General features: G+C 49.8%; 7 protein-coding genes across 7 annotated transcripts; 3 read left to right on the top strand and 4 right to left on the bottom strand.

Moving 5' to 3' along the window:
* Positions 1 to 747: 747 nt before the first annotated feature.
* Positions 748 to 3020, bottom strand: PHYSODRAFT_508289 (hypothetical protein; the record flags this gene model as incomplete). Its single annotated transcript, XM_009530050.1, has 2 exons — positions 748 to 1365; positions 2694 to 3020. The coding sequence occupies 2 exons, from the start codon at positions 3018 to 3020 to the stop codon at positions 748 to 750; spliced, it is 945 nt and encodes a 314-aa protein (XP_009528345.1).
* Positions 3021 to 4961: 1941 nt separating this feature from the next.
* PHYSODRAFT_412865 (hypothetical protein) lies at positions 4962 to 5804 on the bottom strand (the record flags this gene model as incomplete). The annotated part of the gene is made up of 1 exon (XM_009530049.1): positions 4962 to 5804. A coding segment is annotated over one exon (843 nt), but the record flags the coding sequence as incomplete, so codon positions are not given.
* Positions 5805 to 7471: 1667 nt separating this feature from the next.
* PHYSODRAFT_263815 (hypothetical protein) lies at positions 7472 to 7798 on the bottom strand (the record flags this gene model as incomplete). The annotated part of the gene is made up of 1 exon (XM_009530048.1): positions 7472 to 7798. One exon carries the CDS (start codon positions 7796 to 7798, stop codon positions 7472 to 7474), a length of 327 nt encoding a protein of 108 aa, XP_009528343.1.
* Positions 7799 to 9974: 2176 nt separating this feature from the next.
* Positions 9975 to 11197, bottom strand: PHYSODRAFT_506313 (hypothetical protein; the record flags this gene model as incomplete). Its single annotated transcript, XM_009530047.1, has 3 exons — positions 9975 to 10237; positions 10309 to 10503; positions 10720 to 11197. 3 exons carry the CDS (start codon positions 11195 to 11197, stop codon positions 9975 to 9977), a joined length of 936 nt encoding a protein of 311 aa, XP_009528342.1.
* Positions 11198 to 11439: 242 nt separating this feature from the next.
* Positions 11440 to 12184, top strand: PHYSODRAFT_332949 (hypothetical protein; the record flags this gene model as incomplete). Its single annotated transcript, XM_009530046.1, has 2 exons — positions 11440 to 11571; positions 11762 to 12184. 2 exons carry the CDS (start codon positions 11440 to 11442, stop codon positions 12182 to 12184), a joined length of 555 nt encoding a protein of 184 aa, XP_009528341.1.
* Positions 12185 to 13132: 948 nt separating this feature from the next.
* PHYSODRAFT_286180 (hypothetical protein) lies at positions 13133 to 13519 on the top strand (the record flags this gene model as incomplete). Its single annotated transcript, XM_009530045.1, has 1 exon — positions 13133 to 13519. The coding sequence occupies one exon, from the start codon at positions 13133 to 13135 to the stop codon at positions 13517 to 13519; it is 387 nt and encodes a 128-aa protein (XP_009528340.1).
* A 36-nt stretch (positions 13520 to 13555) lies between these two features.
* On the top strand, positions 13556 to 15546 carry PHYSODRAFT_505222 (hypothetical protein; the record flags this gene model as incomplete). Its single annotated transcript, XM_009530044.1, has 3 exons — positions 13556 to 13681; positions 13948 to 14734; positions 14972 to 15546. Coding segments are annotated over 3 exons (1488 nt in total), but the record flags the coding sequence as incomplete, so codon positions are not given.
* Positions 15547 to 16132: the final 586 nt, after the last annotated feature.

Genomic DNA, 16132 nt, shown 5'->3' with positions numbered 1-16132 from the left:
GGGTGGGATAATTTTTGATGTGGTTGTTTTATTCCCAGCGCTGTGAAGGCTGTTCGTCAGAAGCATTCTATGGCAAACGGGATCTTTTCGAGCAAATGCACACTGTATTCAAAGACGACGCTGGCAACAACATTTCTGATTGGCGTTGTGAGCTCTACCCCGAAGCCCGACAATTGTAGGGCAAGACTGCAGTTGCCGTCGTTGAACATAGGCTGCATGATTCTTTAGTTATATATTGTCCCTTCCGGCTTGAACTGACCAGCCGTGTAATATTTGCCCGCCACTATTGAGTGTACGTGTACAACCTTGTCGCATTTAGGTTCCGCGGTAAGGTTGCGTGGGGATCTTTCGTTCCTTACCGAGTTTAGAGCTCTCGACATATTCATATACATCATGTGGACGGAAGGGTCCGCTAAATGCTAAGCAAATACACTCACGCTTCGATCGCATCGCCGAACAAGTAGCAATCGAAGTCAGCACGGGAACCACACTGTCGCCATAATTGTTTTTTATTTACATAGTACAGTACTTAGCAACTGTAGTATAATAGATGAAGGACTTGCGAGCTTGATTCCAAGTGAGATCTTCGTCGGCTGTTCGGAAGTCTAAGTCCCGCATCAACAGCAGACGGCAAATTCAGTGGTGCACTTGCAGTATAGTCTTCCAAAACTGCACTAGCTGTACGCAAGCTGTGGGATAACTATTTTTTGTGTTTCGTTTGTGGTTACCAAATGCGTAGTGGCCACTTTAGTCCTGACCATGTTCTGCTTCAACTGCCTCCCGATATTCTGGATAGCGCTGGATAATCCACTCATGGATCTCTGGACTCCCATTTTCGTAAGATTGCACCGCGATTTTAGACGTGTATTTCTCGTGGCGCTGGTAGTGCAAGAACAATACCACCTCAAAGTTATTGCACAATGCAGCTTCTTCGATAGCTGGGACTGAGCACTCCTGTGATCTGTGGACGTGGAGCCACTCTACTATGGGCAGATGTCCATTGTATGCCGCTCGAGTCATAGCTTTCTCGGAACAACCTTCATTGCGATTCCTGTGCAGCCATCTCACGACGGGCAAAAATCCATTCTCGGCAGCACCATCCATTGCTGTAACTGTGCACCCCTCGGTGCGACAAGCATGTAGCCATTTGACAATCCCCAGGTGTCCATTCGTCGCGGCTCCATCGATCGCTTTCGCAGTGCAACCAGCGTTCGTGTTGGCATACAGCCATTGCACGACATTCAAATGTCCATTGGTGGCAGCTTCATCCATCGCCTTCGTTGAACAACGAGCCTTCGTATTACGATGCAGCCACTTCACAATGTCCAGGTGTCCATTGGTTGCAGCGCTATCCATCGCCTCTGTCTGCGAGCAGCCTTCAGATCGGTGTTCATGTATCCATTGGACAACTTCGAGGTGTCCGTTTCTCGCAGCAGCATCCATTGCACGCGTAGTACACCCCTCCATTCGGTTACGGTGAAGCCACTTCAGGACGTCGAGGTGGCCTGCAGCAGCAGCTCCGTCCATCGCATAGTTGCCAACGTAATATCCCCGTTCGCCACTGCCTTTGTCAGTGCTTCACTCATGTCGTGTTGACTATAGCGGACGTATCGATGAAGCCACCACACAATGTCGCTACGGCGATTGGAGGCCGCACATTTGCTCGCCCACTGCCACTCGATTCGATGCCCCACACCTGGAGTTCGACTGTTGCCCGGCGTATACCACGGGGCGTCCGTCCCCGTATCAACGTCGCGGAAGAACATCAAAATGGCCATTAGTCCCAAGTCGACAGCGCGGGCAACAACATTCTTCGAGACCAGGCAGCCTTGGAACCGACGAGAAATCCACTTGACCATTTCCAGATTTTTGAGCTTGATAGCCTCCAACAGGCACAGATTGAACTGGTACGCTCGGTAGTGGCGGTCTGTGGGGATGTATTTCTGGAGAGTCCAAATTTGGTCCTTTGCGCGCCCGGGATCATCGACGAAAACTTGGCTACTGTTCCAGATTCGGTCAAGCAGTCTGAAGGACCCAAATCGGCACGCTCTGTGGAGGGGGAGCTCCATAGAAGAGTCCAGGAAGAGGGAGACGCTGTTGACAAGGTGGGGGAGCGAGAGGAACTCCACCTTGGAGCGGAACAACAGCGTCACCGCCGTCATTCAGATAATGGTTACTAAAATCACAAATATTTTGACACGACTATTTTAATGTTTTTATAGGGACCATATTTAAATGCGGACTATTTTATTGAGCATTACGACGCTAGGAGCTTAGGACGCACACATTCTTCCACCACGCACGCTCAACGCTGACTACTCATCTCTGGCGTCTGGGTAGTGTTCGACCAGCCAGTCGTAGATGTTGTCAGAAGGTGAATCGTCTACCGCATATCTCAAGTTGTCGAACAGGTCGCTCTTGGCGGATTCGCGGAACACATCTTCCGAGCAGCCTTCGCGTCGTTGACTATGGAGAAACAAAATGACATCGAATTCTCCGCACCCAGCCGCGTTATCGATTGCAGCACTCGTGCACCCCTCGCTGCGGTGTTCATGGAACCAGCGAACAATCTCCAAACTCTTCATCGCTGCAAAATCCATTGCACTCGATGAACAGCCTTCAGATCGATTCGCCAGAAGCCATTTCACCACGTGCATCTTGCCCTGAATAATGGCTTGGGTCACCGCGTTGACAGTGCAGCCTTCACTTCGATTGTGATGCAACCACTGAACAACGTCCATATGTCCGTCCATAGCAGCGTAGTCCATCGCTCTGGTCGTGCATCCTTCTCTTCGATGCGCGTGGAGCCACTGTACAACGTGTAAATGCCCGTTTGATGCGGCCGTATCCATCACATTAGTTGACCAGCCGCCGGGCCGATGTAAGTGCAGCCACTGTAATATCTCCAAGTATCCGTGCCTCGCTGCAAACTCTAGTGCCTCGGCAGTACAGCCTTCCTTGCGGTTCGCGTGGAGCCATTGCACTACAGGCAGATGATTAAATAAAACTGGATAGTCCATCGCAGCTGTTGAACACTCCGGCCCAACCCCAGACATCGTCTTGCCGCGTTTCCGCTTTCTACCCGTGTTCTACGTGAACAGAGTAATAATACCATGCAGGTATTTTACGAGCTCGAGGTTGCCACCTTCCGAAGCGACGTAAAGTATATCCCTCGGCGAATAATTGGGCGAAAAAGTTCACTGCACAATTAAACGTGTCGAAGAGCCACCGTACAGCATCCAGTCGACCGCTTCTCACGGCACAAATCATGGTACCCGCACTGATCCACAGCGACTTCCGACTCGGCACTGAGGGCTCCATAGGGAAATCAGGCTGCGCGCATATCTCGTGCCAGTACCAAGCGTAGTAGTCTTTGGCCACATCAAGACGGTCGTCCCCCGCAGCAACCTCCATCACACGGCCAGCTTCCACCAGTTTACGCTCTGTCAACCAGTCGAGGATGTCAAGGCGATTCGCTTTGAGAGCTGCATATATGGCACTGTGCCGGTCCATTCTTGTCGCATGTCCATTTTCCAGAAGCCACTCCATCACAACGACTTGTCCTCCTTTTATCGCTTCCGCCATGAAATATTTCCGATCTGACGCCAATAATTCAGCAGTTAATGCAATCCGCCCAACTTCCGGTAAGCGGCGTCGACGCGCAAGGAACTTCGCTTGGATCCACTCGAGCATCAGCAGATTTCCGCTTCGTAGCGCAGTTTTCATCACGTTATTCAAGTAGCGAGGCGAGGAGCAGGCGCGTACTTGAACAGCCACCAGACAACGTTGAAGTGGTTATTCTCCGCCGCCGCCTCCATGTCATGTCGTCCCCAGCGAACCACGTGACCCTCTCCAGCTTTGATATCGTCTCGATCCTCGCCCAACGTTCCAGGAACTTCATGTTCCTTGAAGAATTTCAGCATCTCCAAATGTCCGTGGCCTGCAGCTGCTCTCACAGCTCCGAAAGGCACGATACAGCCGTGGAAATGGCCGTAGAACCACTGCACTATCTCCATGCCCTTGTCCTTCTCTTCGATGCTCGCAGTTTCGATGGCGCCGCATCGGAACTGGAACCGGTTGTAGTGTTTGTCCGTGCGCAAATATTTGCGTCTGGCCCATTTTCCGATTGAAATCTGTGACGTGTGATAAGATGTCTGTGACGTGTGAGAATTAGACACGTTCCACTCCAGACACCAACTATGCCGGCGTACTCACCGCCGCGCCTGAACGCCGATGTGGAGATGAAATTGTGCACTCGCACCTTGATCCGTCTGCTGAACCGCGTCCGGAAGAATTTCCTGCCCGAATTAGAGCCGTATCCAGTTGAAATGGGCCAACGGATGTATTAGTCCTGACGTAAGTATCACACAGCTGCATGTCATGGGAGGTGGAGGGAGAACTGCAAGCTTCAACACGACGAGTCGGAGGCCGACACATGAGAGATGCATTCCTGGGTGACAAAGTTCATGCTATGCTTGGGGGGGGTATCATGATGTAGCAGATGCGGTTATCGGAATGTACCAGACTTCGGTTCTGTACTGTAGCTCTACAGGAACATTGGGCGCCTTGCGCAATGAAGATAGTGTTGCATTAAATCGTATTCAACGGAGATGTAATGGAGCTGAAGTGGTTCCGAGACAAACATCGTATTCCAGGATTCGGCCCAGACTTTGAGGAAAAGGATTGTAAGTGGAGGAGCAAGATGCTGGTGTGGAGGGCGACCAATTACAGGTAGTTCAACGTGTGGGCGACTAAGGAGGAGAGGAGAAAACGCGATCGAATTTCTGCGAGGAATCTCCCCGCGGATTATATTGGGGACGTTATCTTGCTTGTTTTTCTCGAGCCTTTGCTACCAACTTCAGTTGAGTTTGACGGTGCAAATATGTTCATTCCTTACAGAAAGAAATCAAAAACAGAGTATGATCGTAAATAACCCACATGACCGGAGATTCCTACTACCTAACAAACGTATCGTCCGGGGTGATGGAAGCCTTGCTGAAGACGAGCAATACATCTTCCAGATTGCCCAGCAGATTGAGCATCGGAGTCAGCAGATCCATCCGCATCTGGAATCTCACCACTTTGTCGCTCGTATCATCCCAGCCAAAGTGCATCGACCCGTGCGCGAGAAGCTGCCGACCGATGATTCTGCTAGCAATGGGCGACCAAGCACCTCCTTGAGTCCCGCCCTTCGCGTCGGAGTTCAGGTGCGGGAACGCGAACTGTAGGGTATTCCAAGTAACAGTCACTGTAGTTGTTATGTCAGCGACCAATGTGTGCTGAGATGGCATCTTCATACCTCGAAGCTCAATGTGAGCATTGCCAAAGTAGAGAGCGAAGCGCCTCCAGTTCTCACTCCGTGCGTCCACTCCACATACGGAGCCATCGACCACGTCTGGGGCCATGATTCCACGCAAGAACTCCGACGCAGCGTCGTATCCAGTCCCAGGACGCGCTAAGAAGTAGTTGAAGTGACGGAAGTAGTCGCCCACAACGCCCCATGGAGTCGGAGATGCTGGTAACCGGGAAGGATCGTTGCACTTCGCTTCTAGATCTTCGATCTCTTTCCACAACCTCTCAATGGCATGTTGAATATCAGCTTCGAGCTCGAGTTGCCTCTCTCTTTGGCGAGCCTGGGTCACACGGCAGCGTTCTCGGTGGCGAATCTTCTTTTTCAGCGCCTCGGTGACGATTGCGTGCTGCAGCTCGACGCCGATCGGGTGGTTGGCCGCCTTGATAGTAGATAAGACCTTCCTCGCTGTCTTCAGGTCGGAACGGAGACAGGATCGACGACTACGAGCCGATAGTGAAGTGCGATGGGCGGTTTGCTCTGTCGCTGACGCCACGACATTTACAGCCACGGACACGTTGGTGTTGGCCTCTCCCCATGTCGCTTGGATGGCTTCAGCTGTCGAGTTGACTCGAGAGGCCCCTGTACGCTGTCTAACGTCGCAGATGAGCTCGTCACTCAGCGTTAGAGCGTTAGGTGGAATGAGAACGTGGGCGTCCATTCCGGTTGGAGAGTTGGGGGAGCGCTGAAAGCTGCGGAATGACAGGTTGAATGAGCTAGTGGCTGGCTGACAGTAAAGGGAAACCAAGTATGCGAATTGATATTTCGGTTCTTAGCGATCACAGCTGGGCTACCGATGGGATGCACTGAACTGTGTATGAGGTCACTACTCATCACGGACCTTGAAACATTTGACCGCATCGATCAGTGTTCGCACAAACCCTAACCGTATATCTAACACTAGCGCTTGCAAACGGTTAGTTAGTGCTAGTGTACTCCACTAACATGCTGATTCTACTGGACACTAACTAACAGTTAGTTGAAAACTACACATGTCAGCTACACTGTATAGTGGAGGAAATGGGTACCTGAGGAGATTACTTAGTAATCTGTACGAAAGCATATTTACTAGCTGGTCTGGGTGTCTATATTGCACCGCGGACTTTGACATAGGTAGGAGGCACCTAAGTCGTCTTCACTCTTAAAATCGGTCATCGTCTGCGCTGATAAGTGGTGTGCCAGCCCCCCCCATGTGAGCTCCTCCCAGCAAATGTTTCCCTATGTTAGCAGATTCTTCAAAGTATTATAGATTGGATGGTAAATTCTTAGTTTTGAGGGTGTATTTGTGTTCAGTTTGATACATCTCCCTTCTCGGCTGCCTTCGGTGCAAGCATATACTCTTCTCCATACTTTTGCTCTTACACTACTAACATGTTAGCTCAAAATACTAGACACTAACTAATAGTTAGCTACCATGTATAGCAACTAACATGTCAGCGTTAGGGAGTACACGTAGTAAATCTGGCTAACATGTTTGGAGTTAGACCGTTTTTAACTATTCATCTTGAAGGCGCTAACTAAAAAGGGCTGAATCTCTTTCCACTTGTTGTAAGCTAACCAACGATAAACTAGATCACTCTGACTACGGCGTGGTGCGTACATGGATTATGGATTCGACAACGCGTGAGAGTCCTCTTTAGGAGCCATTACTTTGACTTGCTACTGATAGAGCAGCAAACATACACACGGAATTGCAAACAGCACTTACAGTGGATTATTATGTTGTGAAAATCACTAATATCTTTGCGGAGTACACTAGCATCGGTACAGGATGCCTTTGCTAGACCATTTTTGAGGAAAAAATGTTTTGATCTTATTGGATCATTCTTCACAATCTGACTAAGCCGGAAACACCGCCTCTAGCGCCCTGCCCACCGCGTTTCCGTCCGACGTAATTTTCGTGTAGAGCCACCACACGACGTTGCCGTGGCCAGCCGAAGCTGCACTTGACAGGGCGGCGCCAGTCCAGTTCACTCGAAGACCCATTTTGTCCCGCAATAATACGTCCAAAGAGCTGTTGTCTTGGTCATAGAATAGCTGAAGAATTTCCATGGCCCCAGCTTCAGCCGCGGCCATCACCACGTCCATGATAACTCTGCAGCCTTGGAACTTGTCGGCGAATCAGCGAGCCATCTCGAGATTGTTCTTCTTGACGATGAACAACATCGAAAAAGTGAACTGGTGTTGGCGGTAGTGCTTGTCCGTTCGGATGAATTTCCGGATAGTAAATGGCCCAACTGGAAATCTTGTGTCAAAATTAGCGAAAACTGCGCTGCTGCCCCAAATGCGGTCGAGCAGCTTGATGGAGGCCAGCTTGCACGCCTCGGAATGCGAGAGCTCCACCGACGAGTCCAGGAAGAGCGAGACGCTGCTGATCACGTGCGGCAGGTTGGAGAAGCCGCCCTTGGAGCGGAAGAGCAGCTCTACGGCCAGTAGCGGCGCCACCATTGTTGACCACTAGTCAGAAAATACGATAAATTATTTTTTATTGGGGAAGTTGCAATTTGGTCAGGTGTTTGGAATTTGCAATTCGGTCAGGTGTTTGCTAATCAGTTCGAAAGTTAGAATTGGCACGCCAGATCTGAAGGACGGACACCAACTGAGGGGGCCAATTCTTCCAAGGTGCTTGTGCGTCTGGTGCTCCACATCGTGCTCTGTTAGTTCGGGGCTCCCGAACTACCTCCCGGATCAGGAGGTAGTCCTTGCGCTAACCGCTAACCTAGACAAAGCCAAATGACGGGCCCTACGAGTCGCTACATGCCATGAACTTACAATTTACAGGGCCTCTCTGAGGACCCACGAGCAAGCACAGATCTGCCTATTACCCCAACGTTTTGACGGCCGGTTGGTCATTTGGAGAGCAAGTCCCACGGTTCTGCTGTATGATGTTACGTTTGCTAGCCGAGAGCAAACGTGCAGCGGACACAGTCCAGCATGGTGCTCAGTACCAAGCTGGAACGTTCTAACTCTTAAACTTAGGACAGTCTAAATTCTAACTTTCGGAAGTCCTAGCAAACACCTGACCGAATTGCAAATTCCAAGCCAAACTCCTGACCAAATTGCAATTTCCCATATTTTATTTTACTGTAACAAAACAAAACATAATTTACCGTGTAAAAACATTTTTCATCTGCGTTTTATCTATGTTTTCACTGCGATGGCTCCGAGATGTGAAGAAGGGTTGGGACAGAGGTTTTGGAGCACTGACCAGCAGGTTAGCACTTGCTTTTGCGAAAACAAACTCGGTCACCTAGCGGGCCGAACTGGCAAACGCTTTAATCTTGCCCAAGCTGAGATTTGTGGCCAAACACGCGTGGCCAACTAAGAAGATCCTCATCGAAACTAGCAGCCGGATACGGAACTTTGTCTGGAGAAGTTCATTTGCAAAACCAGTCGGGAAAGTAAAAGGATGGCTAGGTGGAATAGCAGCGGAACTTCCCCAAACGGAAGGAGGTTTCAACTTGCCTTCGAAACAGAACTTATTGCTATGAGTGCCAAAATGACGGAGATATGGGCGCTCTCGTGCAGCCCCATCGTGCGAATAGCTGGAGCTATACTTAGGCGAGCAGAATTGGCTGGTTCGACTCCTCTGGTCCCCGAAGTAACCAAAATTCCACCGAACGCAGCAAGACACTTCGCGAAAAGCCTCCCCTCACTGGAGCAGGCTATACGACAAGACATCTACATGCTTGCGCAGGCGCAACTGGACACGGGCATGGCAGCCCAAAGCCTGGGTGGCAGACGTCAGCAGATCTAGATCGTGCCGAGTTGCTGGTCTTTTGATCGGCTCGGCTGTAAGGATTCGTTTAAGTAATCCAATATACCTCATCATCATCAAAGATAATACTAAAGCTTTGCTAAAAAAAGTACACGCACACTTCGAATGCACTGAAGTACCAGATTATGCGACCCAAAATTGAGAGTGAGCCGCCCTACTTATTTTCACCCCACAGCCCAGAAGAGGACGATGACCTGGAGGTTGTATTTACCATACAAATAATGGAGCACGACCAGATCGTTATTGCGAAATCTGCTCGACGATGGGGTATTTACCTTACTACGAACAATGGAGCGCGATGAGATCATATATATAGAATCAAGATCGAGGTGCCATTGTTTACGCCATAGTGCTGCAGTTTGAATGGACAGTAGATGTACATGTACGTACGGTATTGATCACGGCGAGGTATTATGGTACTGTAGTAATCAATCGAAGTTTACTGTTAACTCGTTTTTGTTTTCATCATTTGGATTCTGGACTACGTTTGAAGAGTGTAGATCACTTCTTCCCTAAGCGCAAGGCGCACTAAACGTTTACTTAGTACAGTACAATACAATACAATATTTGGGTTCTACTAGGACCAAGAAATGAGATTGATTTATGAGCCCAATATTTTCCTTTAAGCCTTCTAGAGCTACGACATTTGCGATGCGTTGGTACTGACTACTAGGCTATGAAACTACAGCATAGTACTTAGCATGAAGCAACGAAAGTCTTTTTTTCATTGATTAATTCGTCCCAAACCTAAAGGCCAAGGTTGGAAATCGTGTAGAATATAAGATCCAGGACACCAGACAACACTCCAATTCAGCAGAACCGTCATCTCAGGCTAGGTTCACCAGGCTAGTCCGCAAAAGTGGGGTCACGGGCCGCAATCCAGAGGCGAATTGCACTTGGGGGGCTCATTCTCGTCGCTCTCTGTGTCGCGTCCGACCATTGCACATTACACTGGAAATGTAAGATCAGGAAGATCTCAAAAGCACCTTTCCTAGCTGCACCAATGAGAGCATCTTCAGTACATCCCACTGCATTGTGCTCATGTAGCCATTCCACAACTCGAAAATGGCCGTTAGCCGCAGGAGCGTCCATCGCGCCCGTCGTGCAACCTTCGCTTCGGTCTCCAGATGACCGTTAACTGCGGATGAGTGGATCGCAACACTCGCCTCTCCACCCAAACAAGCCAGGTTGTTGGCGTTGTGACTATTGCGGAAGTCACGCTCGATGACCCAACGCACTATGTGGATGTGTCTCTTGTTCGCAGCAACCGTGAGCAATCCCCCAGTGCCGTCAATTCGACGCAGCTGATCCAGCCACTGCAGCACTTCCAGGTGTCCATTGGCAGCAGCATGGTGTTCGACGAATAAATCGTCCCCTTCATCGTGCCACCAATGAGCCCCATTCTTGATCAACCACTCGGCCATGATAACGTCGCCCTTATCCACGGCGGCGTTCAGAGCATAGTCCAAATCTTGGTGAAGACGCGGCCTCTTGCTCCGCAGCCACCACGCCACGTCGCTCCGGCGATTCGAGATGGCACTTTCAATGAGATCAGCGGATCACTCGACTCGGAGCCCCATACCTCCAGAACCTTGCACTGCGTCTCCCCCCGAGCTTATATCAATCTCCAGTAAAAACTCGATAATGTCCCTCGAATCCTCCCTGACCGCTATCTTCCCCACTTCTTCAGGCACAGTGTAGCCCTGGAACCTCGCGCTCAGCCACTTGACCATCTCCAGGCTCTTCTGCTTCACCGCCTCCTCCATGGACAGAGCGAACTGGTATTGGCGGTAAAACTTGTCGGTGCGGATGAATTTACGGAGTGTGAAAGTTTTATCCGAAGCTTCCGAAGTTGTGGGAGTTTTATCCACGAAAGCCTCACTGCTGTCCCAAATGCGATCCAGAAGCTTGAGAGACCCCAGTCTGCACGCCTTGCGGAGAGGCAGCTCCACCGCAGAGTCCAGATAGAGCGACATGGCGGTGAAGACGCGCGAGAGGCCAACGAAAGCCTCCTTGGACTCGAACAGCAGCGCCGCCGCCAGCATCGGCGCAACCTGGTAGTGTATCATTATCAGGTTCCACACCAAATTGTTTTGTGACAGGAAAACTAAACTGGACTAAAATTCGAACGCCATGTGGTCCACATGGATGTAGCCATGATGCAGATTTAATCCATTTGTCGAGAAACGATGACGATGACCTCCGTTGCTGGCTGTGACGCGTGAACATTGCAGTGAAGAACGAGGACATGATGATGGTCGAGTGGGTCCATCAAACCTATGCATTTGGTCCAAGATATGTGCCTGATGCGATGAAGGTAGCGGTAAACACGGGTCGCATTGACATTTTGAACTGGATGTACGAACATGGCTACTCTGACCAACTAGTTGGCGTGGACAATCTGGAAGTCTTCGAGTGGCTTCTCGAGCGGAATATGGTGAAGGTCGGCCGCTCTGTTGCGTGGTTTGTTTCGCAGGGGACGTCTCGAGCTGGCGAAGCATCTCTACAACCATTATCGGCACAGACGCGTGCGACCCCACCCATTTTTTTTCGCATTCCGATCCCCCCTCGGACGACTCGACCTGGATCACGGCGCGTACAATGCGGCGGAAGGGCATCTGGATTGCGTTCAGTGGCTCTACGAAACCTTCGCTGATGCAGAAGACATCGATCTATTCAAGAGTATAACGCGACAGGAGTGGGAGGACCCGGGCGAGATCCATGTGATGGACACGGCTGCCAAGTATGGTCATCTCGGCGTTATCAAGTATTTGCATCAGATTTCTGTGCTGTTCAAAGAGAATGACCAGAAGAAGCGCAAGAGAGGCGGGACAATGAGCGGTACAGGTCCAACATGCTCGACCGCAGCGATAGATTTGGCTGCTGGTAATAATTACCTGCAAGTGGTGGAATGGCTACATCAAAATCGGAAGGAGGGCTTCACGGAACAAGCAGTGCACCTCGCAGCAATCAACGGACATTTGGAGATGGTGCAATGGCTACAAGAACACCGAGCTCATGAATTTAAAGCTGGCACCATGGACCTCGCTGCTTAGAACGGACGCCTCGACGTGGTGAAATGGCTACACGATCAAAAGGCGAGCTGTACGACGCAAGTGATGGATGGAGCTGCTGGAGAGGGCTATTCGGAGGTTGTGAAGTGGCTTCATGAGCATCGGACTAAAGGCTGCACTGCTGACGCTATGGACGCAGCAGCGCGTGGTGGGAACTTGACTGTTGTAAAGTGGCTACATAGTAATCGATCGGAAGGCTGCACGACCGCTGCTATGGATGCAACAGCGGAAAAAAGTCACACCGACAGCGTCCAGTGGCCCCATTTCAACCGTAATGAGGGGTGTACGACTGCTGCAATGGATGCGGCAGCGACGGAAAACAATTTCGATTTAGTGCTGTTCCTGCATTGTTGTCGCCGGGAAGGTCCCACACGAACAGCTTTTGTGAACACCGACGACGCGCTCACGAAAAATATATACGAATGGCTGGCCGAACATTACCCTGGCCTCGAACCGCCACAGAACTAATTGTGAAGAAGAAAATAGACTTTTTGATAAGAGGTCTCAGTATTTTTTTCTTGATAGTGGCCAGATTCGTTTAAGATAGATTGGTGAATATGCGGCGATTGCGTGAGATAGTATGTGGGGCGCTGCTATCTGCAGGATGTTGCCAGCAATAGCCCCGTAAAAATGGAAGAAAAAAAAACAATGGGGTAATATGCTTGGAGTTTATGTCAGTTTTTTATTGTAGTGGTAGTTCAATACAGACAATTTGATGAACACTCAAACACAGATAAGTAGCGAAATCTAGCGAGCTTGCAAGGTCGAACTCACGGTTTGTGAAAGTTTTAATGGCGCAGCCCCAATTCGATATGGCAAGATTGCGTGAATATCACGAGCTCTGCTAGTGGCAACTGGTATCACGATCATTCGCCGATTCCAGTCCTCTTTGATCATTTGCTCACTTGCGCTTGAGCGCGAAGAGCGAGTATGGCTTCGTCTAGTAAGTCAACTGGGCGATACGCCTGCTCTGTTCTGCTCCTGGTTGCGTGTGCATTCAATCTACTGGTATCTCGCTGCGGAGCTTCAGATGTCACCTCCTACTCGACGACTGAACAAGTTCAGAGAACGGATCTAACTATCGTCCAGGTTAAGAGGAACCTGAGGGCGTATTTCGAAGAAACCGAGCGTCTGGACGATGAAGACCTGGAAAACCGAGTCACTCTATCCGGCATTGAAAAGCTGAAAGGTCTGGCCGAGGCGATTCGCCGTTCAGCCAATTGTAGACGGGGCGGGGAAGATCTCTGCAGTCACACAGAATCTCGTCAAGAAAAAATGCACCGAAGAGAAAGTGTCCCAGCTCTTCTCCAAGTTTAAACTTTTCGACGTCTCTGACAGGTCGAAGCTTCTTGATTTGAGAAATGGGCGAGCGCGGTGGCCGCACTATACAAGAAGAACCCTGAAGGTGCTGAAATGGCTATCGCGTCGACTTTGACAGCTAAACTGAGCGACGAAGCGCTGTCTAGTGCGGTGAAGGAAGTGCCGAGTACGACGACTATTGCGGCTAGATTAGAGAGACACAGATGAAGAACTGGCTGGCCAGTGGAGTAACCGCGGACTACGTGTTCCGGGTGCTGAAACTCGAGAAGGAGAAACTCAGTCTTCTGTGGAGTCCACTGTTGAAAACGTGGGTGTCGTACGTGAAGATGCTACCAGAAAAGCCGAACCCGTACGAGCTCTTGCTGGCGAAGATGAAGACACAGTATACTGACGACGCGGCTCTAACTGCACTCGCTTCGGCCCAGGCAACCGAAAGGGTGGCTCCTCTTGCTCGAAAAGTGGAGGAAGTCCAGCTCGACAAGTGGATGCGCAAGGCTCTATCAGCTGACGACGCTTTCAAGCTTCTAAAACCCAATAGCGCGGACGAAAACATCCTCAACAATCCTTGGGTCTCGTACGTCACGAAGCTGGACGAGACGAATGCCGATGAGCAAATGTTCGTGATACTGAAGAGAAGCTACAGCGAGCAAGACTTGGCTCTGATACTAGCGCGGTCGAAAGGGTTCTTGAGGGGAGATGTTGCCAAGAGGATGGAGGGGGTGCAACTGCAATTATGGCTGAAGGAGGGGAAAACTCTCGACGACATCTTCACTCTACTGAAGCTGGACAAACAAGGCGACAAACTGTTCGAGGTCCCCGCAGTGGTAGCATGGAGTTCGTACGCGAATTTGCTGGATGGAAGCCCTGGCAAGTCGATGCTTTCAACTCTAACAGCATACTTTGACGACTACACTATAGCGAAAATGCTTGCTGCGGCGAGGGTGGACGACGAGGTGAAGATCATCACGACCAAACTGGAAGACCCGCATCTTTCACGTTGGAAAAGTGACGGCAAATCTGCCGATGACATTTTTACGCTCTTCAAGCTTGGAGATGAGGTCGACGATGTTCTGGCGAATCCATTGTTGCCTACGTGCATGGCGTACGCTGACAAGCTGAAGGAAAATCCGTTCTCGTTACTGCTGGCGAAGCTCAAAAGGTCCCCAGACACGGACGACAAGCTCGCAAAAAAGAGTCTTACAGCGACGGACGGTGACACTTCAGGCATGATTGCTCTCAATTTGATCGTATCCCAGATCGAACACTGGCGGAAAAAGTCCGCAAGTGATGTGTTTAAGCTGTTGAAGCTAGAAAACGCGGAAGCTTTCCTTTTGAGGCACCCGAGAGTGAGGACTTGGATGGCCTATGTGACGGAGCAGCACCCTAAGGACGCAGACGTCGTGATACTATCAGTGTTAAAGCCATACTATTCTGATGAAGCACTGGGAGGGCGCTCTACTGGCAATCTCAAGGACGTTAACGCAAAACTCGAGCGGATTATGCTGGACAAGTGGGTTCATGAAGGAAAAACTGCGGACGATGCTTTCGACTTTTTACTGAAAAGATATCACAGGTTCATCTTCGAAGTTCCGGCGGTAAACACCTGGGTCTCTTATGTTACCAAGTTGGAAAAGGAGAACCCCTACCAAACCATGATCGCGGTCCTAAGAGGACGCTTCGGTGACAAAAAGCTCGACGATATGCTGGTTGCGGCAATCGACAAGATACACGCCAAGGCAGTTGCTGAGAGGCTGAGGGGAGAGCTTTGGTTAAGCCAAGAACGAACTGCCGATGATGTGTTCGAACTGCTGTATCTTAATGACTGGCGGCGGAACCTTTTCGACAGGCCTCATTTCAGTACGTGGGTCTCGTACGTCGTTAGGCTGGATAAGGAGAACGCGGACGACGTGATGTTCTCGATTGTGAAGTCTCACAACAACGACAAAGATCTAGCGATGATGCTCACGACGTCGAAGAACGACCAAGTTGTGAAAATAATTGCTGCCAAACTGAAGGGTCAATGATGACAATAGTTTTCAACTTTTGTAAGTTTGATAATCTAAGATTCCAAACTTGTCGCTAATATTTTTTAGTTTTTTTAAATTAGCGACAAGTTTGGAATCTTAGATTATCAAACTTATTTTTTTCTTATTGAAATAAGTGAGGCGCCTTAGCTAGATGGAGCTACATGAAATGTGTCACGGCGCTTCCTTCAACAGTCTTCTTATCAAAACTGCATCGATTACGCCCCAAATGTCACAACATTTAAAAAAGAGTGACAAGTGATATGGTATTGCCGCTTGCAAATACTTTGCCTTTTAAAATAGACCTCTAAAATAGACCACGCCTGTCTCTTAATATGAGTGGACACGAGATAGGCGAAGGATGATTTAGCTTTATACTTTGGTGGGGGCCGCTTTTAGGCCTAGAAACTCGGTTTGGCCCGTCTAGAATGGCATTTCTGCGTTTCCAAGTCGTAGCAAAGCGTGAAACAGACCCCAACCTTGCATCTTAGACCTGTACTGGCGAGATATATAAATCAGTCCTAGGTCTCAATTAAGAGCTTGCTAGACGGAAATCGAGATTATTAACGAGATAATAAGCATGCGT

Source organism: Phytophthora sojae, assembly GCF_000149755.1.
Source record: "Phytophthora sojae unplaced genomic scaffold PHYSOscaffold_5, whole genome shotgun sequence".
In the NCBI taxonomy this organism is placed as follows: Eukaryota; Oomycota; class Peronosporomycetes; order Peronosporales; family Peronosporaceae; genus Phytophthora; species Phytophthora sojae.
Note: the sequence above shows the minus strand (reverse complement) of the source record. Positions and strands in the feature narration are given on the sequence as shown.